Source organism: Argiope bruennichi, chromosome 2 (genome assembly GCF_947563725.1).
Source record: "Argiope bruennichi chromosome 2, qqArgBrue1.1, whole genome shotgun sequence".
NCBI lineage: Eukaryota > Metazoa > Arthropoda > Arachnida > Araneae > Araneidae > Argiope > Argiope bruennichi.
Window position 1 is genome coordinate 35194057 of NC_079152.1, and position 27713 is coordinate 35221769.

Sequence of the window (27713 nt, forward strand, 5' to 3'; positions counted from 1 at the left end):
ATTAATTTTGTTCTAAGATTTTGATACAATTCATCAAATACGTAAAAACACATGAGGAAAATTTAAAAGTTTTATTTCTACAGATTCATATTCAATTTCATGTAATAAATATTAACAGCAATATCTCATTAAAACTCAAAAAAAAAAAAAAAAAATGGTAGGGAAGGGGGGGGGATACCTGTCACATACATTTTAGCAAGCAAACTAGATAGAGAAGAGAGATAAATGTCATCACAAAACAAAAGTAACAGCCCTCTCCAAAAATGTGCTTTAACAAAAAATGATATTGAAATTTTTCAAAATCAAAAACATAAATTATTTTAATTTTTTTCCAAAATTAATTTATTAAATTCTTTTTCAGATTTTCTTTCTCTAGTATAAAGCAATTGGTTAGGAACAAAAGGAATTGTTGTTAAGTGAACTTTTCTTTAAAAATGCTTTCATTTATGGTACTTAAGTAAATATGCAACATAAAAAATATAAGAATACAACAAATAATTCAAATAAATTTTCTACAGACACATTTATAATAGGCCATACAAAATTTAAAATTTTGCATTAATAAACTTTCAAATTATATAAATTTCTTTTGAAAAGAAATCTTAATAATGCTGTTTCATGGAAAATATAATTTGAAGGGAGGGGGACCACAAATTATAAAAATAATAATTTAAAGTCACCTATTTTTATTTTATTTATATACAACATTAAATACATTTTGGAAGCCAAAACAAAAGAACACTTCCAGCTCCAAAGAGGAATATCAAATGCTGATCATAATGTTTTGAAGAAATGTAATAAGTCAATATTTCCATTTAAGAATAATCCTAAAAAATTCATTATTCCTCAAAGCGGTTTTTGTTTTATTTTAAAAGTTCAAATTGCTTATTTTATAAATATCTTTGTTCAGAACTATTTTGAATTTGAATGTTCACAAATATAAAATTTAAATGATGGATTAATACACCATTCAATAACAATTTTTATCTTTCACATATTGTATTTACAGAAAATTAAATTAAAACCAAATTCAGACCATTTAAATATGTTTTTACAAATCTATTTACAGTCATAATATAAGTCTTTTCTTTGAAAAGTGAAAGTTTTTAAAATTATTTCTTAAAAAAAAAAAAACTCTTAGATGCATAACAAAAATTTATACAGAATTTACACCTGACAGGTTTACACAAATGCATGTTTTTAGATATAAACAATTTTGATTTAGTTAATTTAATACAATCATGTTATATTAAAAATATTTAGCAGTGTAAACACAGAGATTCTTCCTTAATTCATCAACCGATATGTAGAGAGCTTTCCTATTCTCATTCCTTATTCAAAATCTTCCAAGTCCTTTTTTGTTTTTGTTTTTCTTTTTGTTTTAAATATAGTAACAGCTTCTGTAAGATATAAAACTGTGACAAAGTGATCATGAAGTTTATTGATGATTGCAATCAAAGCCACTCCAAGTTAGAGGAATGTTTTACCAAAAGTATTTCTTGTCTTGAATTTCAAGCCTGTTGCTCAAAAATCCTTGTTCTAATGCAGAAGGAGTATTTCTGAGCATTTTTTTTTTCTACGGATATTCACTGAATGATATGAGATTGCTTTATGGTGGTGGGGCAGTGCTAGCTCCAGGTGGGGTCATAACCTTTCCAGTCTGCAGGAGGTGCAAGATAGACTCTTCTTCCTTTATACATGAAACTCACAACTCCTCGGTAACCAGTCCGAGGAACACCAGACTAGATAGAAAAAACACACAATTTAAAGAGATATTTTTTTACTAAAAAAATGAAACTTCAATTATTAGTGTATGAAAGCATATAAAAGCTCTTTTAAGATGATAAAAGCATTTGTAGATATTAGTTGTCATGAAACTTACAGCCCCATAAGTCTAATTGCTGTGTCTCTCTTTTATATATATATATAATTTTCAAAGTTACTGAAAGATTCAATACAAAAATTACTACACTGATACAAGGATTTCATTCAGCAATTGACTATTACACATAAAACACAGCCTTGTACTCCACCCCCCCCCCAAAAAAAGCTTAACTTCATAAAGTAACAAATTATGTCAAATATAAATACCAAAAACAAGGTGTACATACACACTAGAAGATTTTTTAAAAATTTTAATTTTAAAAATCCTGTTTTTTCACAGTAGGTCATTAATGTATGTTTCAACTCATTTCAGTGAGAAAAAATTATATTACACTAATTATTAATTAATTAAATAATATTTAATGAGCTAATTAGCATACTTTTTGAAACACAATATCTTTAATTCTAATTTGTACAGACACACAATTCTAGTTGGAAGTTATGCCTACTATTAGTCTTCATGCTGTCTGCCTCAATAAGTTATAAAAATGTATGGTTTTTTTTTTAACAATTTTTTCATCAAAGGTGAATAGAAAAAGCGAGATTTTTTTTTTTGTAGTTTTAACTTTTAAATAGCTATTAAAAATTTATTTCTATAAATATAACTTTGATTGAGGCACAAAATATCCACTATTTCATACAGATTATGATATATAAATAATTGTATTTGGCTAATTTCTTGTTGAGTTATGATTGTTTGAATGAAGCAACATAGTGGGAAAATATCATTCTTCATAAAATGAGTTTTAAAAAAACTGTAACTTGAGTTTTTACTGAAAGCACCTTAGGAAAAATAATTATAACTCGAGAAATATTTCGAATATTGATAACATCTTGGTATCGTTTGAAAGCTAAAGGATCAGAGAACATTATTAAGCAATAAAAAAATATTTCATATTTTGAATGATTTTCGAAGTTTCAAGTGTGTAGATACACCTTTTAAATAATTATTTGATTCATTAAACAAAATTAATTAATTTATACAAAGTGTGCTTGAGATAGTACTTAAGTGGACAGAGAATTAAGAAATCAATGGATAATTAATATAATATGGGAGGGGAGTATATTAAATATTTCTCAAACAGCTTAAAAGCTGAAAATATTATTTATTATTATTTACAGAAATGATAAATCATTGTGTTTCTTTTCTCAAACTATAAGAGTTATCTTTTAAAGTCAAGTCTGCTCAAAAATTGAAACAAAGTTATTAAAAAATTAATCTTTAGTTGCTGGTGCTACATATAAGTTATTTTCATATAATTCCTAGTCCATTTAAATATTTATCACATGTAATAATAAATTGATATTTTTCCTCATAGCTTTTGAGTGGCAGTGACAATAGAGAAACATTCACAATTGTTTTCAATTCTTCATCAATATCTAAATGCCTACTACTACTAAGAAATATTTTAAGATGGAGCAGGACGTGATAATCACTAGGTTCAAGGTTGCATCATGGTTGATTAAATACCTCCTAGCCAAAAGATCTTATCAGCTTTTAAGTTCAAATACCTTCCCTTGTGTCATTAATATACCATTTGAAAGAATTCGATGTCACCAGCTCTGAATCACTGGACTAAGTTTTCTTACAATCCCACTCTAGGAAGCTAAGTGAATCATTGTCCCTTGTAGAAAGCATTGTCCAATAAGAAAGCACCCTGTCTATTCTTAAACACATCTGCTATGATTTTACATTTTGAAAGTAATTGCTTCCACTTTATTCTGTAATTATATGCTTGGCCATTCCATTGGTTGTTATTATTGAAACTTAAGTTGCATATTCATGCAAATCATTGATCCTTTTTATGTACATTTCATTCACAATGTCAGAACGTTATGCACTAATATTTTAATTAATTATAACAAACACTTTGTTTGGTGAATTGACTTGCCATTTTTTTGATAAGTCGTTTTTAAAATTAAGTTCAAAATAATGATTCACAAGTTATATTCATTTTAGTTGGTAACAATGAAGATATTTAATAAATTCTTCTTTCTTTTCTAAAATCTACTATCTACTGAATTTTTCAACTTCTCCATTAGTTTTGACTCCAGAATTAAGTGAAACATTTATGTTTAATATGCTGTGAAGATATGACTTAAATGTCTTTACATTTTTCTCGTTATAATGTGACAAAAATGTCAAAATTTTTGTCATTCTTTTCTTTTTATGTCTTTCACTAAGCAGTTTAGAATTCATTATATAATGATTTTTTTAAACTGTCAATTTAAACAATGTACAATTTTAAATGATACTGATCTTGAAATTTCTAGAAATTTTAATGACAATTCAAAAATTGTGACTTGCTTGTTAGTGTGAATTTCAGTGCCAGTTGCCAGCACTATACTATTCATTAATTACAGGCGACTGATCAGAATTCAATTTGAAATGGAATTTTCATGATTTTTCTTAAATAGTTTCATCTATTTTCTCTCTATTACTCATTGTATTGTTGCTGAAAACTTTACAAATCTAGTTGTGGATATCTGCAAGTTCTATGTTCTTGCTGTCACAAAATGCATAAATTACTGCATTTCACAATAAGTAGAACACTCAGTTTTCTTCAATACTTTAATCTTTTACTATAAAGCATATATATTACAATATAAATTCAATGTGAGGAAAATTAAATGTAACATAACAAAAATTGGTTGTATCTTCTTTTCAATTTTAAATCTCTAATATTCTGTAGAATGATTTACTATCGCAAATCTTAGATGGAAAAAAATGAGGGATAAAAAAGATAGAAAAAAAATAAAAATTTTCCTTTACAAATATTATTTTTTAATATAATAATTAAGACTTTTTGAAGAGTAGATTATAAAAATATTTAATATTTAGATGAAAATTCATTTAGAAAGAAGGATGCAAGTTTAAAATCTTTAAATCTTAACTGAATTTTGTAAAAGAAACAAACCTTAAAATCATCCATAAGGCCCAATGCTTTGGCAGTCTTTTTGAAGACATCTTTATTTTCATAAGTAATCCGAACAGGCTCAGAGTGATCAATATTTCCACGCTGCAACTGGCTCAGGATAACTGATGGGGCACCATAGACTTGTTTTACAAAAGCCACATCATAGTTGTCCTATTTAATAAATTTGATTACTTTAAATTTTAATTTTATATATGACAGAAGATTTTTGTTATAGGAATCACTCTTAAGTACTATAGATGTCTTAAAAAATAATATGCCATAAAAAAATAGATTAAGTATTTTGATATATACAAATTAAGACAATCAAAGAAAATAACATTATGGATTTAATTCATAATTAAATACTAAATTATAATATTAGAAAGAATGGAAGGTAATGCAATTTTTTCCTCAAATTAAAACATATAATTTTGTACACTGCAACATATAATTTTTCTTTACAGTCAATTATTGTCACAAATTATCAATGACTATTAGCTATTTTCCACTTTTTTTCCTCCCTAATTTCAGTTATGTAGTACAATTCCGGGTTCTGATAGGAGAGGGGGAAAAAATTTGAAATGTTGTTTTTAATTTCTATCATATTTTTAACAAGTTTCACACTCAAGAAATTTTCCAAATATCCTTATTAAATAGTAAACAAAGGATAGGATGTCAGATATATAATATGGAATAAGATAATACCTTCTTTTCTAAATTCATATCAGTTCTTGTTTTATTGAGTTTTGCATTGCCTTGAACAGAATTATTTTTTCTAAGGGGAAAATAACTTAGTTCACTCAATGCAAACATTATTATTTGTAATTTCATTCAATTCTAACAGCTCAGAATAGTTTATGCCCAAGTATTCCTCCAAACAGATAACATTGTCTTTCTAGGCTGTAAGTTTGATATTGGATAGGATCTGTAACAGAGTTTAATTAAGAGATAAACATTGTCTTTTTGTTTGGATATATTGCAAGGGTCCATATCTCACATCCAGTCACAACCTAACTTAAAAATTTGTTCAATGTTATGTCACTGCAAGAACAAATTACAAGAAATCAAATAAATTTTGTGTTCTTCACACACAAATTGAAAAATTCCTTATTTTATATCATTACCAATATGTTACACCTCACGAACCTTTTGATACTCAAATAACACACAATAATTTTGGATAAACAATTCTTTTAGTATTTGATTTTCATTTCAAATAGGGATCTGATAAAAATAACAACTAGCCCTAATATAAAAGAAATAAAGTTACTTCCACTTACAAAGTACAACTATGGGATTATAATCAAACTATTAATATTTAACAAATATACTCAAAAACAATAGAATTTGTCCCCTTACAATAGTACTGCAATGCAAAATTACCTTACAATAGTATTAATACTATTAGTATTATAATAATTACCTTACAATAGTATTAATACTATTAGTATTATAATAATTACCTTACAATAGTATTAATACTATTAGTATTATAATAATTACCTTACAATAGTATTAATACTATTAGTATTATAATAATTACCTTACAATAGTATTAATACTATTAGTATTATAATATATAATAATATACAATTGTACCTTACAATAGCATTGTAAACAATAATTTTGATTCCCTTAATATCTGCCTCTACTGATAATTAAGAATAATATATGTCTTTGTACAAACCAGACCAGTGATCCTAAAGGTACCAAATTAGGTCCAAATATACGTTAAGAAACTGGAAATGATTTTTTTTTTTAATTTTAATAAATATTAAGCAAGCTATTGGTGTTTATTATTGTTACTATTTTGCAATAATCTCTCAAAATAATATTGGAAATAATAATATTTTATACTATGTTCAAATTCAAAAAAATTTGCTTTCTAAATATTTTTCTGCATAATTTTTTAAAAAATTTTTATTATTGAAAAAAATTATTTTATTTCTTCTATAATTGAAAGTTGGAAGATAAATGTAGAAAGTAGGAAAAAAAATATAAAGAAAGTAGGAATGTAGGAAGATACAGTTATTATTTGCTCAGTTTGCATTATGAACAAAATAGCAAAAATTTATATTAAAAAAAAACATGCAGTAAGAAGATTACATGGACAGTGACATTTGTAATAATATTATGATGCCATGGAACTGGACTCTACCAGGAAGGTTCATATGCACAATAGAGAGAATAGATATATGGCTATTAAATTAAAAGCAAAGTAATTTAATATTATTATAGTTTGACATCTAAAATACATTGCAGAGGGAATCATAGCCATCAAGTTATACATAAGAAGTTAAATTGGAATTATATACAACCAACTTTCTTAGAGAACCAGTTGTTTGTCAAAGATGCCTAGTTTCTAATAAAAGTAAATGATACAGTTAGGATTTTCAAAACTTTATAGTTGCATTTATTATTATCTGTTTTTAAGCAGCATTGTGAGGAGAAGATCGAAATGTGTGATAATTTTGATTCAAACTATCACACACACACACAAAAAAAAAAATGCAATTTTACTTTATTTAAAAAATCTGAATGTAATTTAAATAATACTATAACTCAAAATATATAATGCAATACAAAAACATATTTTGAGAGATACCATGAAACAGATGATTTCTAAATATTCACTACAAACAAACTACTCAGTCTACTATTTTACTATTACCTAAAAGAGGAAAGTCACAAATCATTTTTAAGTCTATCGGTAGATTTAAGAATTGCTTTCTTATATCTTACATGTTGATTCAAATTTTATAATCTTCGCCTCTCATAAGGCTTTAGTGTCTTCTAACAAGAACAATATACAGAAATTCAAAACAATTGTCAACTACTTTAAAACTTTTTATTTTAAACAAATTCTGCTAATAAAAACTTATATTAATTATTAAAGCTTAATATTAATTTTATGAAAATTTAATCGAAAATTTTTCAGCACTTCTTCATAAATATCATTTACATTAGTGATTTCGTTTTTGAAACTATAAAAACTACCAAGCCTATTTAACCATATTCTGGTTTCAAAAAATAAATTGAACTCAATAAGATTAGATTTTATCTTGTAAAACTTTAAACTACTTTTTAAAAAAAATAATAATACATGTAAAAAGTTCCATCAAAAATGAAATAATAAAAAAACGAAAAAATACACTTACTTTTTTTAAATACGAGAGATCTAGTTTAGTAAAAGGCACAGCTTTATCATTTAATCTGATGAATTTGAGGTGCTTCTCATAAAAAAGGCCACTGAAAAAAAAATTTACCCAGTCAAAAAAAAAAAAACTTAAACAACTGATTTAAGTTAATTAAACAACTGTTAATGTAAAAATAACAACTGCTATTTAAAAAATTTAAACAACTGATTTCTGAAGAATTTTACAAATCATACTAAAAGATAAGAAATGAACAATTTTATTAAGTCAATTTTCATGTTACAAATAAAGTTTAATAACACACACAGGAATTCAAATTTTTACAATTTTAATTAAGAATATATTTTCAAAAATTAAAATCCTTTAATCTTTGAAAAAAGTATATCCTTTTAAAAGCAAGTAGATATAAAGATAAAAATTAGCATATAGAAAAATTTTACTCACTTGCTAACACCCACTTTGCCAAAGGTTTTAGTACGAGAAATTTCTGGGCGGATACAAGCTCTATCTCTTCTTTGGGCAGGCTGTCGAATCCAGTCATCCCAAAATCTAGAAATATAATAAAAAATTAATAAAATATAATTATTCCTTCTAAAATTTTTAATAGTTTTAAAATATAAGAAAGCAACTGAAACATATTTTTATCTAATACTGTAGTGTATAACTACAATATTCTCTCACTGAAATTTTAAATTGTAAATGTGATGCAACTTCAAATAACAAAAATATTTAATTATGAGTTATACTGAGACTCTAATTGAAATTAATATTCACAAGTGAATCAGCAGGGTTTTAGTATAAATTTTTGCTGTTTGACTTAAGGTATTTTAGTTATATAAAACACTGACTTACAAACATTTCCTATTCAAATTCAAAAGTAAAATAAAATTTGATATAAATCAGTATTTCATTCGTTTATGTACCATATTCAGTAGACATTTCAACCTTCTTTACTATGCATGAAAATGAAATAACAGACTATAAAGATTACTCTATATTCGTTTTTCTATCAAAATTATTCTTTATTTTTTTAAATGTTGACAATTATATTAATGAAACTAATTTCAGAAGAAGAATTTGTCAAATTTGTAAACCTTAAAATATAAAATTACAAAGGATTTAAAAAAATGCCGATAGTTCATCACAAGCCCAACATATTAAATAATATTTAAATCTCCTTTCCCAATTTTTCTTCGATGTGTAGGCTGAAAGTGTATTGCATCAAAACATGAAACTTCTCCAAATTGAAGACATTCTAACATGTGTAAATCCTTTTCATGGTTACACATGCTGCAAAAATATTCATTCAACCTATCTTTAACCAAATAAAAGTTTATAAAATCAGTTTGAATTCTCAATACAAAATATCACTGGCATTAACTGATTAAAGTCCTTTATCATAAGTCTTTTTAAATACCAGTTATTTTTCTTAGATATTAACAATGCTTTGAATGATCATTATATACTAGACAGAGAAATGCAAACTTCAATTCTATATTTTATTAGACTTGTTTTCAGTTAGCCTGAGTTATGGCATATAAGTGGCTAAAAATTCCATAATCAATACCCTGAAATGCATTTTATTAAGTTATAAACATCAAACAAGTCCTATAAAATAGACTGGAAAATTATTGTTGCTTCAGATGGCAATCTAGCATATTCGCTTTTGTATAAAATCTGAACTTTATGGGAATTGAAATAGGTTGAAGTACCCCTTGACTTAAATTTTTCACAATCTTGTGCGATGGGTATTTTAAAGTATGTAAAAAGACTTATCACAAATGAGGTAGATATACAATAAATTAGGATGAGTTTCAAATAACATATCTAACATACTAAGCCATGAGGATCAAACCAATGAAAAGTATTATGCAACTACTACTGCATATACTTTTCGAGGACATCTGCAAAACTATATTCATAAAGTATTAAGAATAAATTGATTTCTTGAACAGATTCTTCAACTTTTACTTCACTATCAATATAAAACTTCAAAAAACAACTATTTCCAGATGTAAATTATTTAAAGATATTGATCCTATGCCTGCAGCTGTAGCATTCGCAAAACACATTTCATATATATAAAAAAAAAAAAAGTCTACAAAGTTTTCCCAAGTTCCAGTAGTTGGAATGCTGTTTTATAAAATATATAATAATTTTTATTTAATCTGTGCTCTAAAAATAATTTTCTGAATACTCAAAATCTGGCCTTATTATAACTTTTGAATTTCATAAGATACTATTTTTCCACAGAAACAAAATGCTATGCCTACAAATTCCTTTCAAAGTACTATCAAATGATCCCCTTTTGCTATCTTCCTATTTTATTAGGGGTCTTGTACTCTTCATGTTTTTTAAAAGAAATCCTGATAATAGATATAAATTGGATTATTTAATTAAATCATGAAAAATAAAAATAGTTGACAAAATCTACACTTGTTTCTCCAAAGAAGGTTTTTCATATATGAATGCGTAGTTATAGATAGAATAATACATTTTAATTGCAGACCACTTATAAAATAATTTAGTAGAAAATTTTAAAACATGATTTTTAATTAAAACCCAAGCAGAGAATATGAGATTTTTGAAACCATTATCCTATGGATATTTATGGAAAAAGATTTTTGTAAAATCATTTTTTAAAATCTTTAAAAACAAAAGATAGAGCACTAAAAAAAGTATAAAATCAACAAATATAGTAAATATGAAAAGAAATTGATTTTTTTTTTTTTGGACAAGTTTTAAATTTTAAAAAAAAAAATCTCAACTTTTCCAAATGCTACAAATAAATAATTTGAATTATTATAACATCATAAACTATAAACATGGTCTTTACATAACATAAAAAAGTAAAAATTATCTGTATCAACAGAATTTCCATGTTTCCACTTAAAAGTAGCATTTTGTGTGATTTTTAAAAAATAAATATAATAAATGAATTAATTCAAAATTATGCTTGTATTTGTAACTTACGCTTTTGGCCACTTAGGTGCCAATTCTGTCCAAAGTGATTTTGTCAACATCCAGCCTAATCCTGGGAAAAAGTCTGATCTGTACAGTAATTCTAAAACAAAAAATTACTCTCTTTAAATAGTCACAAAAGACTGCAACATAACATGAAAATAAATAAAGCTTTCAAACAAAAGAACGAACTATCACCTTTTAAACAGCAAGATAAATTAAAACTGCATAATAATAAAAATATTGTAATTAGATATAGAATAAATATACACAAAATATATTTCACAATCATATATAAAAAGTACAGCAGAAAAACAATAAATATTTTAACCTAAGTAGCAAGTACTATATATAAATTCAGAAAAACGCAATTTAAGAATATCAATAAAGTTCATGAAGAGTAAATTTTCAGATAGGATTGGAGAAAGAGTTTAATGATAATATTTATAATGTTTATAAAACTTTTTTAATTGACAAGTAACAAATAAGTCATTCGTAAATAAATTTATTTTAAAATTTTAAGCTTTATTGAAAGAATAATAATTTTTATTTAACATTTAAATAAAAATTGAAACTGAAGATAATTTAATGATTTAAAAAAATTACTGTCATTAATACCAGACTGATTCCTCTACCTTTCAATATAAATGTCTTTGGAAAATGAAAGGTAGGAAAGACTACAATTTATTAATTCAAATTAAAGATCACAACTTCTCAAAGAATTGTGCTTTCACTAAATCTAAGCAATCTCTGGGAATATATACCTGGTTCAAAAGCAACTAAACTGTCTTTTCCATTGTCATTCCAAGCAGAGACACACCACAGGGTAGGATCACTATTTAAAATTGGGTGAGTCGCCAGAAAATATTCAAAAAAATCAGGAGCAATATCTAAATCGTCTGGAATTTTAAAACAACTTTTAAGTATCTGGTGAATGAAACAATAAAATGTTGTGAATAATTTATTGTTAATAAAAGCATTCAAAGATATTTGTATGCAGTTTAAGCAAAAATAAAAAAAATCATGAAAAATATGGACTTGGACAAATATAAAATTAATAAATATATATTGTATTATGTTTTACAATTTATTAATATTTGAATACAATAATAACATGATTTTAACTTTCCAAGGGACCATATAAATAATGGTGCAAACTGAAGATGAGTAAAATCATGGGAAATTATTAACATAAGCAAAAATGCATGGGTAATCTGAGAATACCAACTAACAGTGTTGTAAATTTAAGGAAAACTTTATAAACATAGGAATATATATGTGAGGAAGTATTGCATTTGAATTAAATACTAAGCAATACACTTTAAAAAAAGCAATAAAAATTGATTTTTCAGTATCAAAATACAGAATATAGGGAAGTAAAACCCTATATTCTTTTCATTGAATTAATTTCTAAAAATACATCACAGAATCTCTAAAAAGGCATCCTAAAATGCTTTCCCATAAACATACACGAATATCAAATAAACATGAAAATAGTAAATTCCATGGCATTAATTATGCATTGAAGTATTATATATCCAACTAAACATATTTCCATCTGGCTGTTCCTTTCAAAGTCAACTAAATGAATATAAAAGCAAAGCAAAAATATTTACTTAAGCATTTCTTTTTTTGGATTAAATCTTACTAAAACACTATAAGACAAATTTTATTTAGAAAATTGTTAGCCTTTGTGTTTTTGATGATCCAACGATAACAAAATAAATGATAAAAGTTTGATGAAATCTTATTTTTAAAAATGTCAATGTAAAAATAAAGAAATATTAAATGAAAAAATAAGGAAGAAATAACCATCAAATAGAGAAAGGGGGGATAGTCTTTATCAAATAATAAGATTATAAAAGCTAAAAAATTTGGATTTAATCTAAAGATAAAAATCTCCTAAGTTATCATACATCTTATTCTTAAAAATTGTACTCCAAATACAATTTTTTCCTCCATATTTTTACAGAAGACTTTTCCAAAAATAATTCATGAATGTAATAAAATAACATACAGATTTCAACGAAAATGGATTAAAAAAAACACCTTTAGATTGATTCCCTATCATAAAAATAAAAGGCCATTATAGAAGAAATTTATAGATCATTCAGAATATATACTTAAAATTTTTTGGTTATATTTGCACAATCTAGTACAATTATATAAAAAACTATTTCAGTTTTATTTAAATTCGGATTAATTAAGGTTCATATTAATGTAAAAAATTAATAAGACTTATGTTTTATTTTTGCAAAATATTTGTTTGGCATAAAATATGTCAAAATAGATAAAATACAATTTAAATCTCAGTGATTAATTAAAGAATTTAATAGATATGATAATAAGTAAAATGGATGTCTGTTAATTACTATATGTTTTCTCAAATCATTGAATTAAACCAAAGACAGCCACCTTCATCTTTTTTTTCATCCCAAGTTATTTTCAATCAATATTTTGATTTTATGACAGCATAACTTCAGATAAATAAAATGCAACAGAGAGAAATAAAATTCTCTGACCTTCAGTAATTATAAAAATTATATCATTTATTTTAAAAACAGGATTTTCATGAGGCATTCCAGCTTAATACTGAACAGTTTAAAACTGTAGAAATGAAATCCTGCAAAACGCCAGAATCCCAAGTAATAAAAAAAGTTGAAATGAAATTAAAATGGTTAGAAAATAATTTTAAGAACTTGGATAATTTAAAGTTATTGTATGTGTGATTAATTGGTTACTTATTATTCAAATTTCCAAGCTAACCAAATGTGTTACTTTAACTATAATATATAGAGAGACAACTATAATATATATAGAGAAAAGCAGATTACAACTGTTTTTTTTTTTTTTTTTTTTTTCCCTGCTAAGGTAAAGTCTCACATAATTTATCTGACATTCAAAATCGCATAATTTTGCAAACTCATTGTGAATAAATCAATTTTGAAAGTAATTGAAATTTACGGCTCATTTTAATAATGATTGTAAATGATGTTTGCTTATAAAGTGTTACGGTAAATTTAAAATTTATCTCATTAATTTTAATTGGATCACTTTTCAATCTTTTGTTTTCAAGAAATAATAGCTTATTTTGCTAAAATGTAAAGTTATACTGGTGGTTAATTTTAATTAAATTAAGTAACATAAACAAACATAAAATTTACTGTCTGATTAAATTATTATTTTTACAAATACAGTGAGTGAACCAGAAGGTAGATAAAGGATACTAAGCAGCAAAGATACCCATCTTCAATGCACTAAGTAAACTTGCATAAAAATGGAGAGGGTTTTTAACTAACTTCATTTGTAAATGAAGTTCTTTTAGTAAACAGATTGTGGCATACTAATATAAGAATTGATTGAGCTTATAAACAGAAAAATTTTTTAATCTAAATTGCCTTTTATAAAGGTGAATCCGATTTTTCTTTTCAAACCAATAAATTATTTCAATATTTATCTTTCTGTATACAGTAAATCTTTTGCCACAAAAATCTAATTTAATCGTATTATCTAATAGAATGTAATGTGATTTTATAAATGCAGTGTGATTTCAAAAATCCCCATTAATATACAAGGCCATCTACAATATTTTTTAATTACAAAAAACAATACCACAAAATGATGCTTACCTTCTACTATAATTACAGATTTAAAATTGAATCGGAAGAAAGTTTCATTTAGAGCCCATCCATAATGTCGTGCTATCTTATAATATCCTTTAAATTTCTTCTCTTTACCTGACAGTGGAATGTCACTCTGGTCAGGATGCTAAATATATATAAAATCATCAATTTAAAAAAAAAACATTTATATGCTTTTAATAAAACTTTTTTCTTTAAGAAATTAAAATGAAAAATCTTAAGACAGTTTCTTTACTTGAATAAGGGTAAGCTGGTCACCATATGAAAGTATAACTTTTGTTGTTGGCTCATGACCGCAATCTTGACTCACTATAATAGGGAACTGCTGAGCAGATGGCCTAAATCTATATGAAGGGGGGGAAAGAATCCAAATTAATGAATGAAGTTCAAAATAAATTTGAAAAATTCTCTTTGTCAAAATGTAGATTCTTTTTTTTTAAATCAAATAATGGAGCATTCATCTCTATTACTAATAAAGATGAATGTGTTTGTGTGGACAGTTGTATATTAGTACTTTAAAGGCCAGACCATTTGACTTACCTATTAAATTCAATACATATATATATATACCTTAAAGTGTAGAAATATGCACTTTGGAGCGATTTTTTAAAATTTTTAATTAAAATGAAACTGAACTTTGACATTTATTTGTGATAGCTCTTAAAAATATTATTGCACAAAAATTAATTTTACACTATTTCAAAATTTAAAAAACTGTTTTCTAAATGATACCAATTTAACAGATATGCCAATTTTTTGTAATGTGTTTTTAAAAAATATTTTTTAATTAATTTCTGACATTAAATTAAAATGTTCCCAAAAATTCAAACCATTTTCATTGTTTCATTTAATACTTTATTTTTTTTCTGTTGCTGAATGTTTAAAAAAGGATTCTGTTTAATATCTATGTAATTTACAAAGCATATAAAAAAAGTGACTATACTGTGAATGTTAGATTATCGATGAATTGATATTTACATTTGTAATAATACTATGATGTAACAGGATTGGCCTCTATTAAAAAGATATGATTAATAAAAGATGATTAAAATAACACAGCTTTAATATCTGACAATTTGATGAAATCATAGACATGAAATTATATCTAAGAGACTTAATTGAAATTACATATAATCAATATCCTTGGCAAACCAGTTGGTAACCAAAAAAGATTGTTAAGTAACATAAACTAGATGATTTTAACAACTTGAAGGGGGAAGAATTTACAGGGTTTCCACTCTTATTAAAAGAAAAGAAAAAATTAAGAACTTTCAAGGATCTTTTCAAAAAAATTCAAGGATAATAAAATTACATATTTTAGACAAAATTCCCAATGTTAAATTTTCTAAAAGAAATTCGCTATTAATGTTCAAATGTGTCATGATTTTCTTATTATTATTTCTAAATATTTAAATAAGTGCTAAGGACTAATCTAACTACATCCCTCAATAAAAACAATCATTATGCTTGTCTTGCAGTTGATAAACAAAAATTTAGAAGTTCAAAATGTGTTCCAAGATCACAAAGGAAGAATCCATATCATTAGCCAACAAAAAGTTACTACTAGAAGAATATTTCACATAAATTAACTACAATGTGCTCACATTCATAAACACATTCACACTTTAACAGAAGCAAAAATTGAGAAAAAATTTTAGTCCTCAAAAAATTTCTAATCTTATTTTGGAGCAGAGGTTGCCGAAATGAAAAGAAAATGTAAGAGACAGATATAAATCAACAAACCTTTCTTTACATTTAGACAATGCAATCAGAAACAATGAGCTATTATATTTTAAATTCACATTTTAAGCTACTCCATTATAATAGTCATATTCCTAAAACTATTTGATTCTACTAGGCTTCGATTTTCAAAACATTTGGATAGTCAAAAGTCTAATCAGAAATAGTTGACTTAATCAAAATACTGGTTATACAATCCACTATCTAGACAGTAGTTAGAAAGAGAATATCCTTAAATAATGTAGTTGGACAGATAAATATAAGGTAGGATAAATTATTTTGTTCAAAAACTTCCTATAATACAGAAAATCTCCCTTCAATTTTCACCCCTTTTCATTTTAAATCATTCAGTTCACCACCAATATGTTTTCTTTTCTTATTTTTTCCACCATTTTGAAATTATAAACTTTACTCACTCATGCTAAAAAATGGAATTTCTAATATATTTAGAGGATGCATTTTTGGCATATAATCAAAATGTTTGATGTTTTGAAAATTCTCTGTACCCCAATTTTCAATTAATCTAAAATTAAACATTTGAAATATATTTATCCTACCAACTACAATATTTTTATTTAAGGAAGTTCTCTTTCTAACTATGGTCTAGATAGTGGATTGTATAATCAGTATTTTCATTATGTCAACTATTTCTGATCAAACTTTTGACTATCCAAATGCTTTGATAATTCGATTCTTCGGTATATCAAATTCTATTAATTGGTCAAAAAGTTGTTAAATTCTATTAATCTTCATCTGCCACTATCCTTATTTGGGAATTCAACATATATTCTAAGCACCAAAAATGTATTTGGTACCCCTGACAGTTTAGTTTCATTCTATATATATCAGCCAATATGGTATGTAGCAGAAAGTATTCTAAACTTCATTTCTTTACAACAAGCAAATAAATTTGAAATTTGTCTATCTATAAATTGAAAGGAATAGAATTGTCACATTTGAAGCATTCTATTTTTCGTTTGGTTATATAATGATAATAATCTGTTACTTACTCAGTCTTTTTTTTTTTTTTATTGAAAACATTTTATTGATGATTTTACAACTATACCAATTTTGTTTTGTTTTCCCAAAAAAATATCAAATATTTCCAAAGCTCCATATAAACATAGTTTGAATATAATTTTATTGTTACAACTTTTCTGTACATGTATTATACATATTATCTGTCTAAAAATTTCAAAGAAAAAAGAAAAAGCTGGCAGTTAATGGGTTAAAATGGAATCACGTTCTTGATATTTGCTTTTAATTAGAAAAAAAAAAAAAAGAATACTCTTCATTTTATTGCAGAAATGAGCTTGACAAGTCATTGTTATGGGATTTAAAGTAACTCGTACTCCTGTTAAGTACATAGCCGCAAGCCCACTTATCCAAAACTCTACAAATGAGGTTTTATACACTTTTGTAGAAACATTGTTTCAGATCTGTTTTATTTTTCTAATTAGAAAGTCATATTAATATTCCAAAACAGTATTCCAAAAGAATCTCATGACCATTAGCAAGGAAGTGAGAATTTAAAAAAAATAAGCTTGCTAACCACCATAAAAAGTAGTCAGTACTGATGGGATATAAACAACTATTCTAGTTCTATTTTCTCTTATGATTTTTTTAAAAAGTATTTTCTCAAGGAATAGAAAATTAAATGAACCAAATAGAATCTGAAGTTTGAGTCAAGAGTTCCGTGCCTAGTAAGGAAACATTTTTTTTCTTCTTTCAAAATAAGTATGCGTTATACTTTTTAACAGGACACAGACAAGTTTCCTGCTATGTACACAGATTTAAATTTGTATCTTTACGTGATTGCGGTGCTCCTGGGGATCTGATCAGGTGCCCAGTAAAAGAAAAAGAAAAAATTTCAAAGAATTAATCTACTGGCAAATCAAATTTGAGCAATAGAAAGAACCAAGAATTGACTGGTGCTCTGGTTTTCAACTTGACTCATCTGTTAAACTTCAGTATTTCAACATCCATTTTACATTATTGGAGGCTTTGAAATTGGTTTTTCAATCCCTTCTTTTGGGGTTTTTAATTTGTGTGTTGTTTGAGTCAAGATGGTTTTGCAATCTGAATTTTTACACTATATTTTTTTTATTACTATATTTTTTAATGTATATAAAACGAAAATGTTTTAATACAGGCTATGAATTAATTATGTTTTAACTATAATTATGTTTCCACTTAATTGTACAAAAAATTGGAACTTCTATACAAAAATAAATTTTTAACACGCATATAATTTTTAGGCTGTTGGCTTTTTACTCTACAAGTGGCATATGAACAATTATGATCTCTCCCCACCAGGATGATAACTATCTTTTGCCTTGATAGGCAATTCTGAAAAAAGAAAAGCTTTGAGAATTGAGGGGTGATTTTAAATAAATGTTTTAAATATTAATCACATTTAGAATGGGGGCCCATGTCTGATCATTAGAGGTTTTTATTTAAATTTTAGTTCTGGAACTTTTAAATTTTTTACATAATTGGCAATTTGTGTTTGTATTTGTGAAAAATATTTACTTGCCTGTGTGTGTGAATTGTTTTGGTTTGTTGTTGCATTTATAATTGACAATATTATATTTTTAGAATTTTTTACTATATTTTCTCCAGTTAAAATAGAATTATCATCCCTCTAAAGTTTGCATATTTGCAATTTATAACTGTTGTATTTTCCCAGTTATATAGATGAACAATTGTCAGCAATACAAAAATATTATATTCTCTCTTCAACACTTGAGATTCCTAAAATAACTTTGCAACAAAATTCTATCACTCTTTATGGGTGAAATAACTTAATGAAAAATAAAACCACTTTCCCCAGTGACTTTTGGGACCTTATACTCTGTCAGGTAAATTGGGTGAGGATAGCTTGTTTAATGTAATACAACTGGCAAAATGTTAAAAATGGTTAGATAAATTTGATGATCAGCAAGAAAAATCTCAATTTGATGAATAAGGTAAAAACTTTTTACCTTATTTATATTTTTTTATATTTATTTGTTTTAGATTCTAATATAAGAAATTTGTCCTTTTCAACAATTAATGCCAAGTTATCCCACATTTCTGTTGTCCATTTAGCAGAGCTGCATATTCTAGACACTTGGTTCAGTAAAAATGTTACAAAAGTTTATCATCCCATGAAAATTTTTGATAACCTGTTCTTCTTTCAGTGATTACTCTCAAAATAAATACATTATAATAAAAGAGGTTCAATATTCTATGTGGCATCATTTTGCCATATTTAAATAAATTATTGACAACATAAGGATTACATCTCCCACCATTTATTCACAATGCTAAACATTTTAACATTCAACAAATCAAAAAATTTTCAAATTGATGAATCATCTATTAAGACAAATAAAGCCTTTTCAAAGGTCAATTTTTTCCTAGAAATCCAAAATCTCGTAAAATATCAATAAACAATTCCTTGTTTGTTTTATTGCAAAATAAAATGTGTAAATCCATTTACAAAGACTTGTCGAATACACTGCCAATCAATATAGATAATATATATTAAGACTGCCAGGCATTTACATAAAACATCTTCAATGGATGGAGCAATACTAACTGAAATTAAAGATGAATATTTTGCTAGACTTCAGTAGAGCTTTTCAACAATCTTGTTACCAGGAAATATTTCTCAGAATAACTTTAAAATCCCCCTGCAAAAGTTATATAAATAATTCTCCACACACTTTAAAGACAATTTCATTTATACATTTAACCACTGTGAAGATAATGAATGGCATTATAGCATTACATTATGCCTGGCTATTTGGTTTTTAAGAATTCTTTGGCAGTTGTGTAATCATGCTTGCTCTCTTCCCCTTTCTCTAGCTTACAGAGAGAGAAAAGATTGGCAATTGACAGTAATCAAATATAAAACATCTTTCTCATTGGTAGATCCATAAAGGTAAAGCTTTGTCACACACTAGTTTTCTTTTCTATCTCCAAAAATAATGGATGTGCATTTTGACTATTTTGTAAGAACTTCTCAAGGATTCAACTTAATACGAGAGAATTCAACAGATTTTTTTGAAAAATTTACTTATCTCCAAGAGATATTCTACTTAAAATAAAATTTATAAATATAGAATAAAATTCTAGTTAAACAGTTTATAAACTTCTAGAATGACAAGTTTATTATAAAAACACCAAACTTACAAGAAGAACAAATACCACTAAAATAACAAACACAAATAACACTAAAGTATTTTAATACAAACATCAAAGTTAAGCACTGATATAAGTAACTGTAGTATGACAAATATAAATTTTAAAAATTAGTTCTTCAACTTACTTTAAAAGTTGATCTAAATTTCTTTTCACAGTTACTCGATTGCAAGCAAAGACCAACACTCCAATAACTACATTGCTGAAATCAGATCCACTAGGTGAATCCTGAGTTGAGTTTTTCAGAATTTCGATACTGCTTGAATATTCTGAAAAGGACATTAAAAAAAGATAACTGCATTGTAACATTAAATAAAAAAACATTTCAAAGTTAATAAACATATAAAATTAAAAATTAAATTTTTATCGTTATATTTTTCAGTTTACTATGAAGATTTTCCTTTATGTTCCAAAAATTAATTTGAAAGATTAGGTGATAAAAACTAATATAAATTTTGAAACATGTAAATATAATTTAATTTAATTCAGTTTTAATTTTTAATATAAAGATTAGTCAAAATATTATTGAAAAAAATTATATTATTGGTATCAAAATTAGTCACCTATTTATCGAAAAGTGTAGCATCTCATATGAAAAATAAATTACTTTTATCAATTTCATATGGAATCAAATTAAAAGTATATGACTCAAAACTTTTCTGAGGCTAATATTTATAATCTCAAACAATTTTGTGAAAGCATGCCATGGATGATCTTGATTTCAAAAATGGAGCAAAAGTAAAAACTGATTTAGAATCAAATTACAATTAAATAAAACATATATTTAGTATTGTAAATTATTTACGCACTTCCTAATATATTTCCATACAATTTAAAACTGTATTATTTTTTTTTTAAATACTGCTCAAGTATTATTTTTTTATTCTAATATTAAATATTATTTTCATAAAAAGCACATATTTTTATTCTAACAATGCAAAACGAATAAAACAAAAAATAATCTTGAGTAAAAAGTAATCGGATAATCATGATTAAATATTTAATTAATTATAAATGATAAATTTTAAATGGTCAGCAAAAATTTAAAAAAATTATGATTATCAAAGCTTATTATTATTTGGATTAATATTTGGAAGCTTATTACTATTGGATAAAGATTATTATATGGTAAAAAAAGGTTAATTTCTTTAATACTAATGACAAAAAAATCTATATATTTTCAAACTTGTTATATAAATATATTAGGCAAAGCCTAATTCAATATTCATTCTAAAGTGAGGTGCTTAAAATTCAGTGATGGTTAATGTGAAAAATAATTAAACTGTCTAGAATTTGTAATTTAAGGTTGAATACAACAATTTTTCAATTATGCAGATTTAAAAACAGTAATACCTTAATAATTTAATTCAAACTTTTTTTGCTGTTATTTTACCAGATAACATACATTATTTTAAATTACATGCACCTTCAAATTTTTTAACAGAAATCATTGAAATCTTAACACTACAATGTTTCTGTTGAAAACTGTATTGGAAAAGTCTAAAATAAACAGTCTGAATGTTAAATGATATGCATCCATTCTTAGAGTATTTTACTATCATTGAGACTGATGTCTCCTAACAATTGTCCAATGATTATTACAATTTTAGATTATTGTAGCAAACTTTAATATTCATATTTTTATGTTATGTTAAAATGTTAATACAGATGGAAATGTACAAGCTGAATCATGGTATTCACCACTGTATTGTATTGCATTTCATTGGCTAATGCTAATTGATAAATGCTGTGGAATTTCAAAAGACATAATAAAATTCATGCAATTAAACCTGTTAACACAATTGGATTTTTTTTTTTTTTTTTACCAACAAGATAAATGATATTTTATGCCTAGGTACTAACTATATGCAATGCCCACATACACATCTATTTTTGTGAGAACATTCTCCTATTTGCATTTAATATAATTGCACCACATTTGCCTTTCATATTCTGATACAATAATATTGTACAATGTTCATATTCTGATACAATAATGTTGAAATGAGAGCACTTACATTTCTTTCAGAAAAGTTCAGATAACTCTGCACTGATTGGTAATAACACCACCCATCCACCTTTATCATTTTTTAAAAATCAATTGGACTTTAAAAAAAAAAAATCCAGATCACTTTTGTTTTTCATACAATACTCTTAAATGATTAAAGAATATGTTACCATTTCAAAACATTTTTGACAAGCCTTTTAACATTAAACTGATTTAGCTTATAATTTCATTATAATGATTTAATTATTTTAGATAAAAATACATTATTTGGTCTGGTGCAATATAGGCTTCAACACTGGCTCTTGTGCCAATAAATCAACAGAAATAACAACCTGAACAGCTAAAGAATTCACTATTTTTCAAAAACCATTAATCAAAAAAAAAAAAAACTATGCATTGCAGTATATGAAAGAATAGCAATAGTTTTTGAAAATAATAACTCTATTATAGCCATAAGACGAATACACATATACAAACATTTTTTTAAATAGTTTAACATCATCTGAAAGTAACTTCAAAAACTTAAATCAGAAACCAGAGTTTTCATAAGGATACTTATAAATTTAGTATCTTCTAACAGTCTGAGCAATGGTACAGAATTTGTAGTTAGGAATCTGCAGATCAAAATTAATGAAAAAAGATTCCTCTTTATATATACATATCTCAAATGCCAATCATTTAATGCAACACCAATATTTCTTTCAATAACTGATTTCTGATTCAATTCATCTTTTTAATGCCTACGAAAAGCTTAGAACCAAACTTTTGAAAAAATCTGCTATCAATGAAAAATAGTTTTATATGTCTTGGAACAAATGTATGCAAGTTTGATTTGATGTATGCCTTTGATTTTATCATGGTTTTTTTCTCTAATACATAGAATATATAATTGTGTTTATAGAGAAATTTTAGATATTTCTAATTAAAAACGATAATTTTCATAATGGTAGAATGATTAATATTATATATGTATATGAGATGCTGTATCTATGCCTATATTTTTACTATTCAGAACAATTTATGTCATACTACAATATACATAATTTTTAATTCTGAAGAATAAGTACTAAAATGCAGATACTTTGTATGGGATCAGCCAGAAATACACAAAGGACTGCCTTTGATTTTATCATTAGCAGTATTATTCATTATTTCGTCCCATAATTTTTAATTCTGAGATAATCCATATATATATATATATATATATATATTATACTATGAATGTCAATGTATTTTTAGACTGATAATTATATTTTTCTAATCTGAACAGAAATATAAAAGTAAAAAAACATTTATATGCAAATAAAAATATTTAAGATATATCTACACAAATTTATCAATTACAGGATTAAATAAGGAAATATTACTTGATCTAAAATTCTGAAGAAGTCCCAACAGTTCATTATTTGAGTTTAACTGATTTTTTAACTCAACTTCCAATAATTCAAGCTGTTGTTGAAACTTTATTGAGCGTTGAGCCTAAAAAATGAAAACATAAACATAATAATTATTTTTTCTCCACTCAAATATTGAAAAAAATATCTGACAACCTAAGCTTTAATAATCTGAAAATGTTTTGCTGAAAGAACTATTTTGTAAAATTTATACTACTATGAAAAACATTTAAAATCATTTAACATCACTTCCAAGCCAAAAATAACAATTATTAATAAAAGAAATCACTAGTATCTTGTAATTTATTTATTCTTCATTTTCAGTAATGTAAAATTAATTTACTTCCAGTTCTTTCATATAAATTTACTTTCTATTGATTTGCAGGAGAAATCTTTAACTTTCCTTGTCATATTTTAATTGCATTAAAAAAGCTAAACACATGTATAATATCTGAAATTTAAATAAATACAGTTGTATGCAATCTATACATCTAATTTCAAAACAACTAATATAAATTTATTTCAAATGCAAATTATAATTTTCTGTATACAGTTAAAGAAAAAGAAAAAAAAAGATTGTTGATAAAATTGTTTTCTGATTAATAATTAAGATAAATTCATATTATTTCCTTTCATAATTAATTCTATTTAAAAAAATTATTTATGCAAATGATCTCTAAAATTTGTTATAAATTGATTTTAATAAAAAATAAGCAATTAATCTGGAAAAAAAGTTAGACATATATGTTTATATTAATACAAAACAAGGTTTTAAATAATTAAAAAGAGGTAATTTGCAAATCTGCAAAAACTTTATTAGAGAAAATGAAATTGAAAGGCTTGAAAAGGAAACAATTTCCTTTAGCAAAACTTAACTAATTATTTTAACTACAAATACTTTTGAAGTTAAATAAATAGAAAAAATACACTAAGATGCAATATTAGGACAAGTATAGCAGAGAATCTGGCAAAATAAGAATAGAGTTAGTTCCCTTTCATTTATCAGAAGCTGCAAGAAATTCCTAGTTTACCTTTCCCTGAGGCCTCTGTAAAAACAAACGATAGGTAAAAGCTGCCCATGAAAGCAAGGCCAAAGTCACAATAAAGACAAAAGTCCTTCTACGCATTGCCAGGAACCACCGACCCTTTATTCATTATCTGCAAAAAACGAAAATTGATTAAATTAAGTTTTAATAAATTGCAGAAACAGAATAATTTTGCCCTAAGAAGTACTGATTAATACAAAGGACAGTCAAAACATATTATCTGTTAAATAAGTAATATAAAAAAAAGAAATTGTCATTGTATTCATGTAAATATTCAGCATAGATGGTACTTCTAGTCAAAAGAACTAGAAATTTCTTTAAGCAACGAAATAGAATTTTATTTCATTTCTCTGGGGCAATTAAGATATAATTAACTTTATCAAAACATGGTTTCTCATGATCTAATCTTTAATAGGTAATCTCGTAAGTTAATAACCTCAAACAATTACTTCTCCATGAAGTAAACCGAATAAATTGATCTTAAAGATACTTCTATTTTTACTCTCACATAAATTATACTGATCATTATTGTGATTCTAACACTGTTTTACTAGAGGCATTGAAGAAAATACAAGAATTTGCACAATGCTTGTCCTGGGCATAATTCATAAAATAATAGTCACTCTTCAACTTCTCATACTTAATTGCTGCAAGTATAAGAGAAAAGAATATAATCAATCTTGTAACAGACAAAAAAAATAAAAAAATCTGATATGAACCAATAGCAATTATTTAAATTTTACAATGTGATGAACAAAACCATATTAAATACATAGCAAAAGTTAGATTTCATACACTTATCAAACTAATATAATATTAAATACCCAATATAATCAGATGGCAAGACAATTATAGAATATATATTTTTTTAAGGGAAGAATTTCTATACAGCTAGGAAATTCTGTTTCATTCATTTAATCAAGTAATCATTATAACAAGATAATATAAATTAGAATGAATACTAAAAAAAAATTCACTTCTCTTAAAATTAAGTTAGGAATAAAATGCAATTATTATATGAAATAATAAGAACAGACATAAGTTTTGAACATGTATATTGAATTTAAGTATAAGTGTAGTAATAATTTACATGTAACTGAATAATTTTAATAATTTAATATTAAATTTTGAATAATTTAATAAATGCACACAATATGAATGAATAGAAACAGTCACATGATTATAAAAAGCAAATAAGCACCACAATTTTTACATTCAAAGTATAATTTTTAATTTTTCAAGATTGTAGAATTAAGACTTAAAATGCTTCTATAAGTGTTTACATCTTCCTCCAGGTGTTTACAAATATTTAGATAAAATATTTAAGATTATATTAAAAGAAATACACTGATTTTGACTCAATCAGTCTTTAAGAATTAACTTCATTAACTTTTGACACAACTAGCATATGATTATTTTTGCTATTCTGACTTAAAGTTATGAAAAATAATTTGTTTGTCAGTAAAATATCCATACTTAGTTACAAAAAAAAAAAAAAAAAAAAAAAAGATACACTATAATATTTAGAAAAACAAATGATTTCTTTGTAATTTAAAGCATTTAAATAAAATATATGCTTGACTAAATTAATATCATTATAACATAATTAGAAACTTCAATGATATATGCTGGATATTCCCATACAGCATATATATAAATGCACACACTTCTGGGGAGGTTGAATAGTTAGATGGTGAGTCAGATGCATTTGCATGCAGAGACAGAAACCTTTATATATGACAGGTTGCATGGCAAGAATTTTTTATAAGATATTTGCAGCAAACATTTAGTTGAATATTGACATAATGTTACATTTACCAGAATGTGAACTGAATGAAAACTGTCAAAATGGATCTACATAATGAAATTTTCTAAATTTGATAGAAATAATAAAATTGGTATGGAATGATATGGAAACCAATACAAATTTTTAGAGGATGTTTCTAATGAACAATATAATCAGAAGTTAACTCTTTGCGAGATGCAAATACATAATAATGGACGTAAAAATAATTTATCAGTCGTCTTCACAAAATTTTCTGTATTAGTAAATACTAATATATAAATATGAAAATCTGTTAATAACAAGTGATTTTGGCTAGTAATTCTTTATATAACTTCAAAAGAAAATAGTATATTTGTGTTGAGAATTATACAAAAATAACAATAAAACATTCAGCAATCACATTTTATCACTGTAAACTGAATATATACATATATTAAAATTTTCATTCGACACTGATTACACTGAAAAAAAAAACATTCATATCAAGTGGTGATGGAAAATAAGATTGAGCTTTTATATTTTAATTGAAACTATAAATTAATTAACCTTTACTATAAATTCTAAAACTTTTAAAGATGAAAATCGGAAATGAAACTAGCTATATAACATAATAAAACTATTATTAAATAACTTTTAATGTTTTAATAAATGCAGCTATAGTAAACTAGAGTTTAATACTTACCGATGCTGCCCCTTGATTACTCTTCGAACGAAACCTAATAATACTTAAACTGATTTCTAATACAAATTTTTATGTAAAAATAAATTTGATATATCTTAAATAAGATCCAACACTTTGATAAACAAAGCGATTAAATATGTGAAAACACACATATGGTGAGATATAAAATTGTTTGGGATACAACACGGGAAGAAAATTTGAAAAATCCCCACTTTTTTTACATAGCGGTGCGGAACTCGTAAGTATAGCAAAGCATAACAAACAGACAGACAAGACGTTTACAATTACCGTCATCCAAATCGAATTTCTA

The 27713-nt window shown here is 25.2% G+C and overlaps 1 protein-coding gene across 1 annotated transcript; it reads right to left on the minus strand.

Annotated features, from left to right (window-relative positions):
- Positions 1 to 1248: 1248 nt before the first annotated feature.
- Positions 1249 to 27713, minus strand: LOC129961092 (alpha-1,3-mannosyl-glycoprotein 2-beta-N-acetylglucosaminyltransferase-like). The gene is made up of 12 exons (XM_056074916.1): positions 27404 to 27713; positions 24921 to 25047; positions 23863 to 23974; positions 20615 to 20756; positions 14795 to 14903; positions 14548 to 14686; positions 11683 to 11817; positions 10931 to 11021; positions 8402 to 8506; positions 7961 to 8051; positions 4803 to 4973; positions 1249 to 1742 (listed from the first exon to the last, which is right to left on the minus strand). The coding sequence occupies exons 2-12, from the start codon at positions 25014 to 25016 to the stop codon at positions 1629 to 1631; spliced, it is 1305 nt and encodes a 434-aa protein (XP_055930891.1). The 5' UTR covers positions 25017 to 25047; positions 27404 to 27713; the 3' UTR covers positions 1249 to 1628.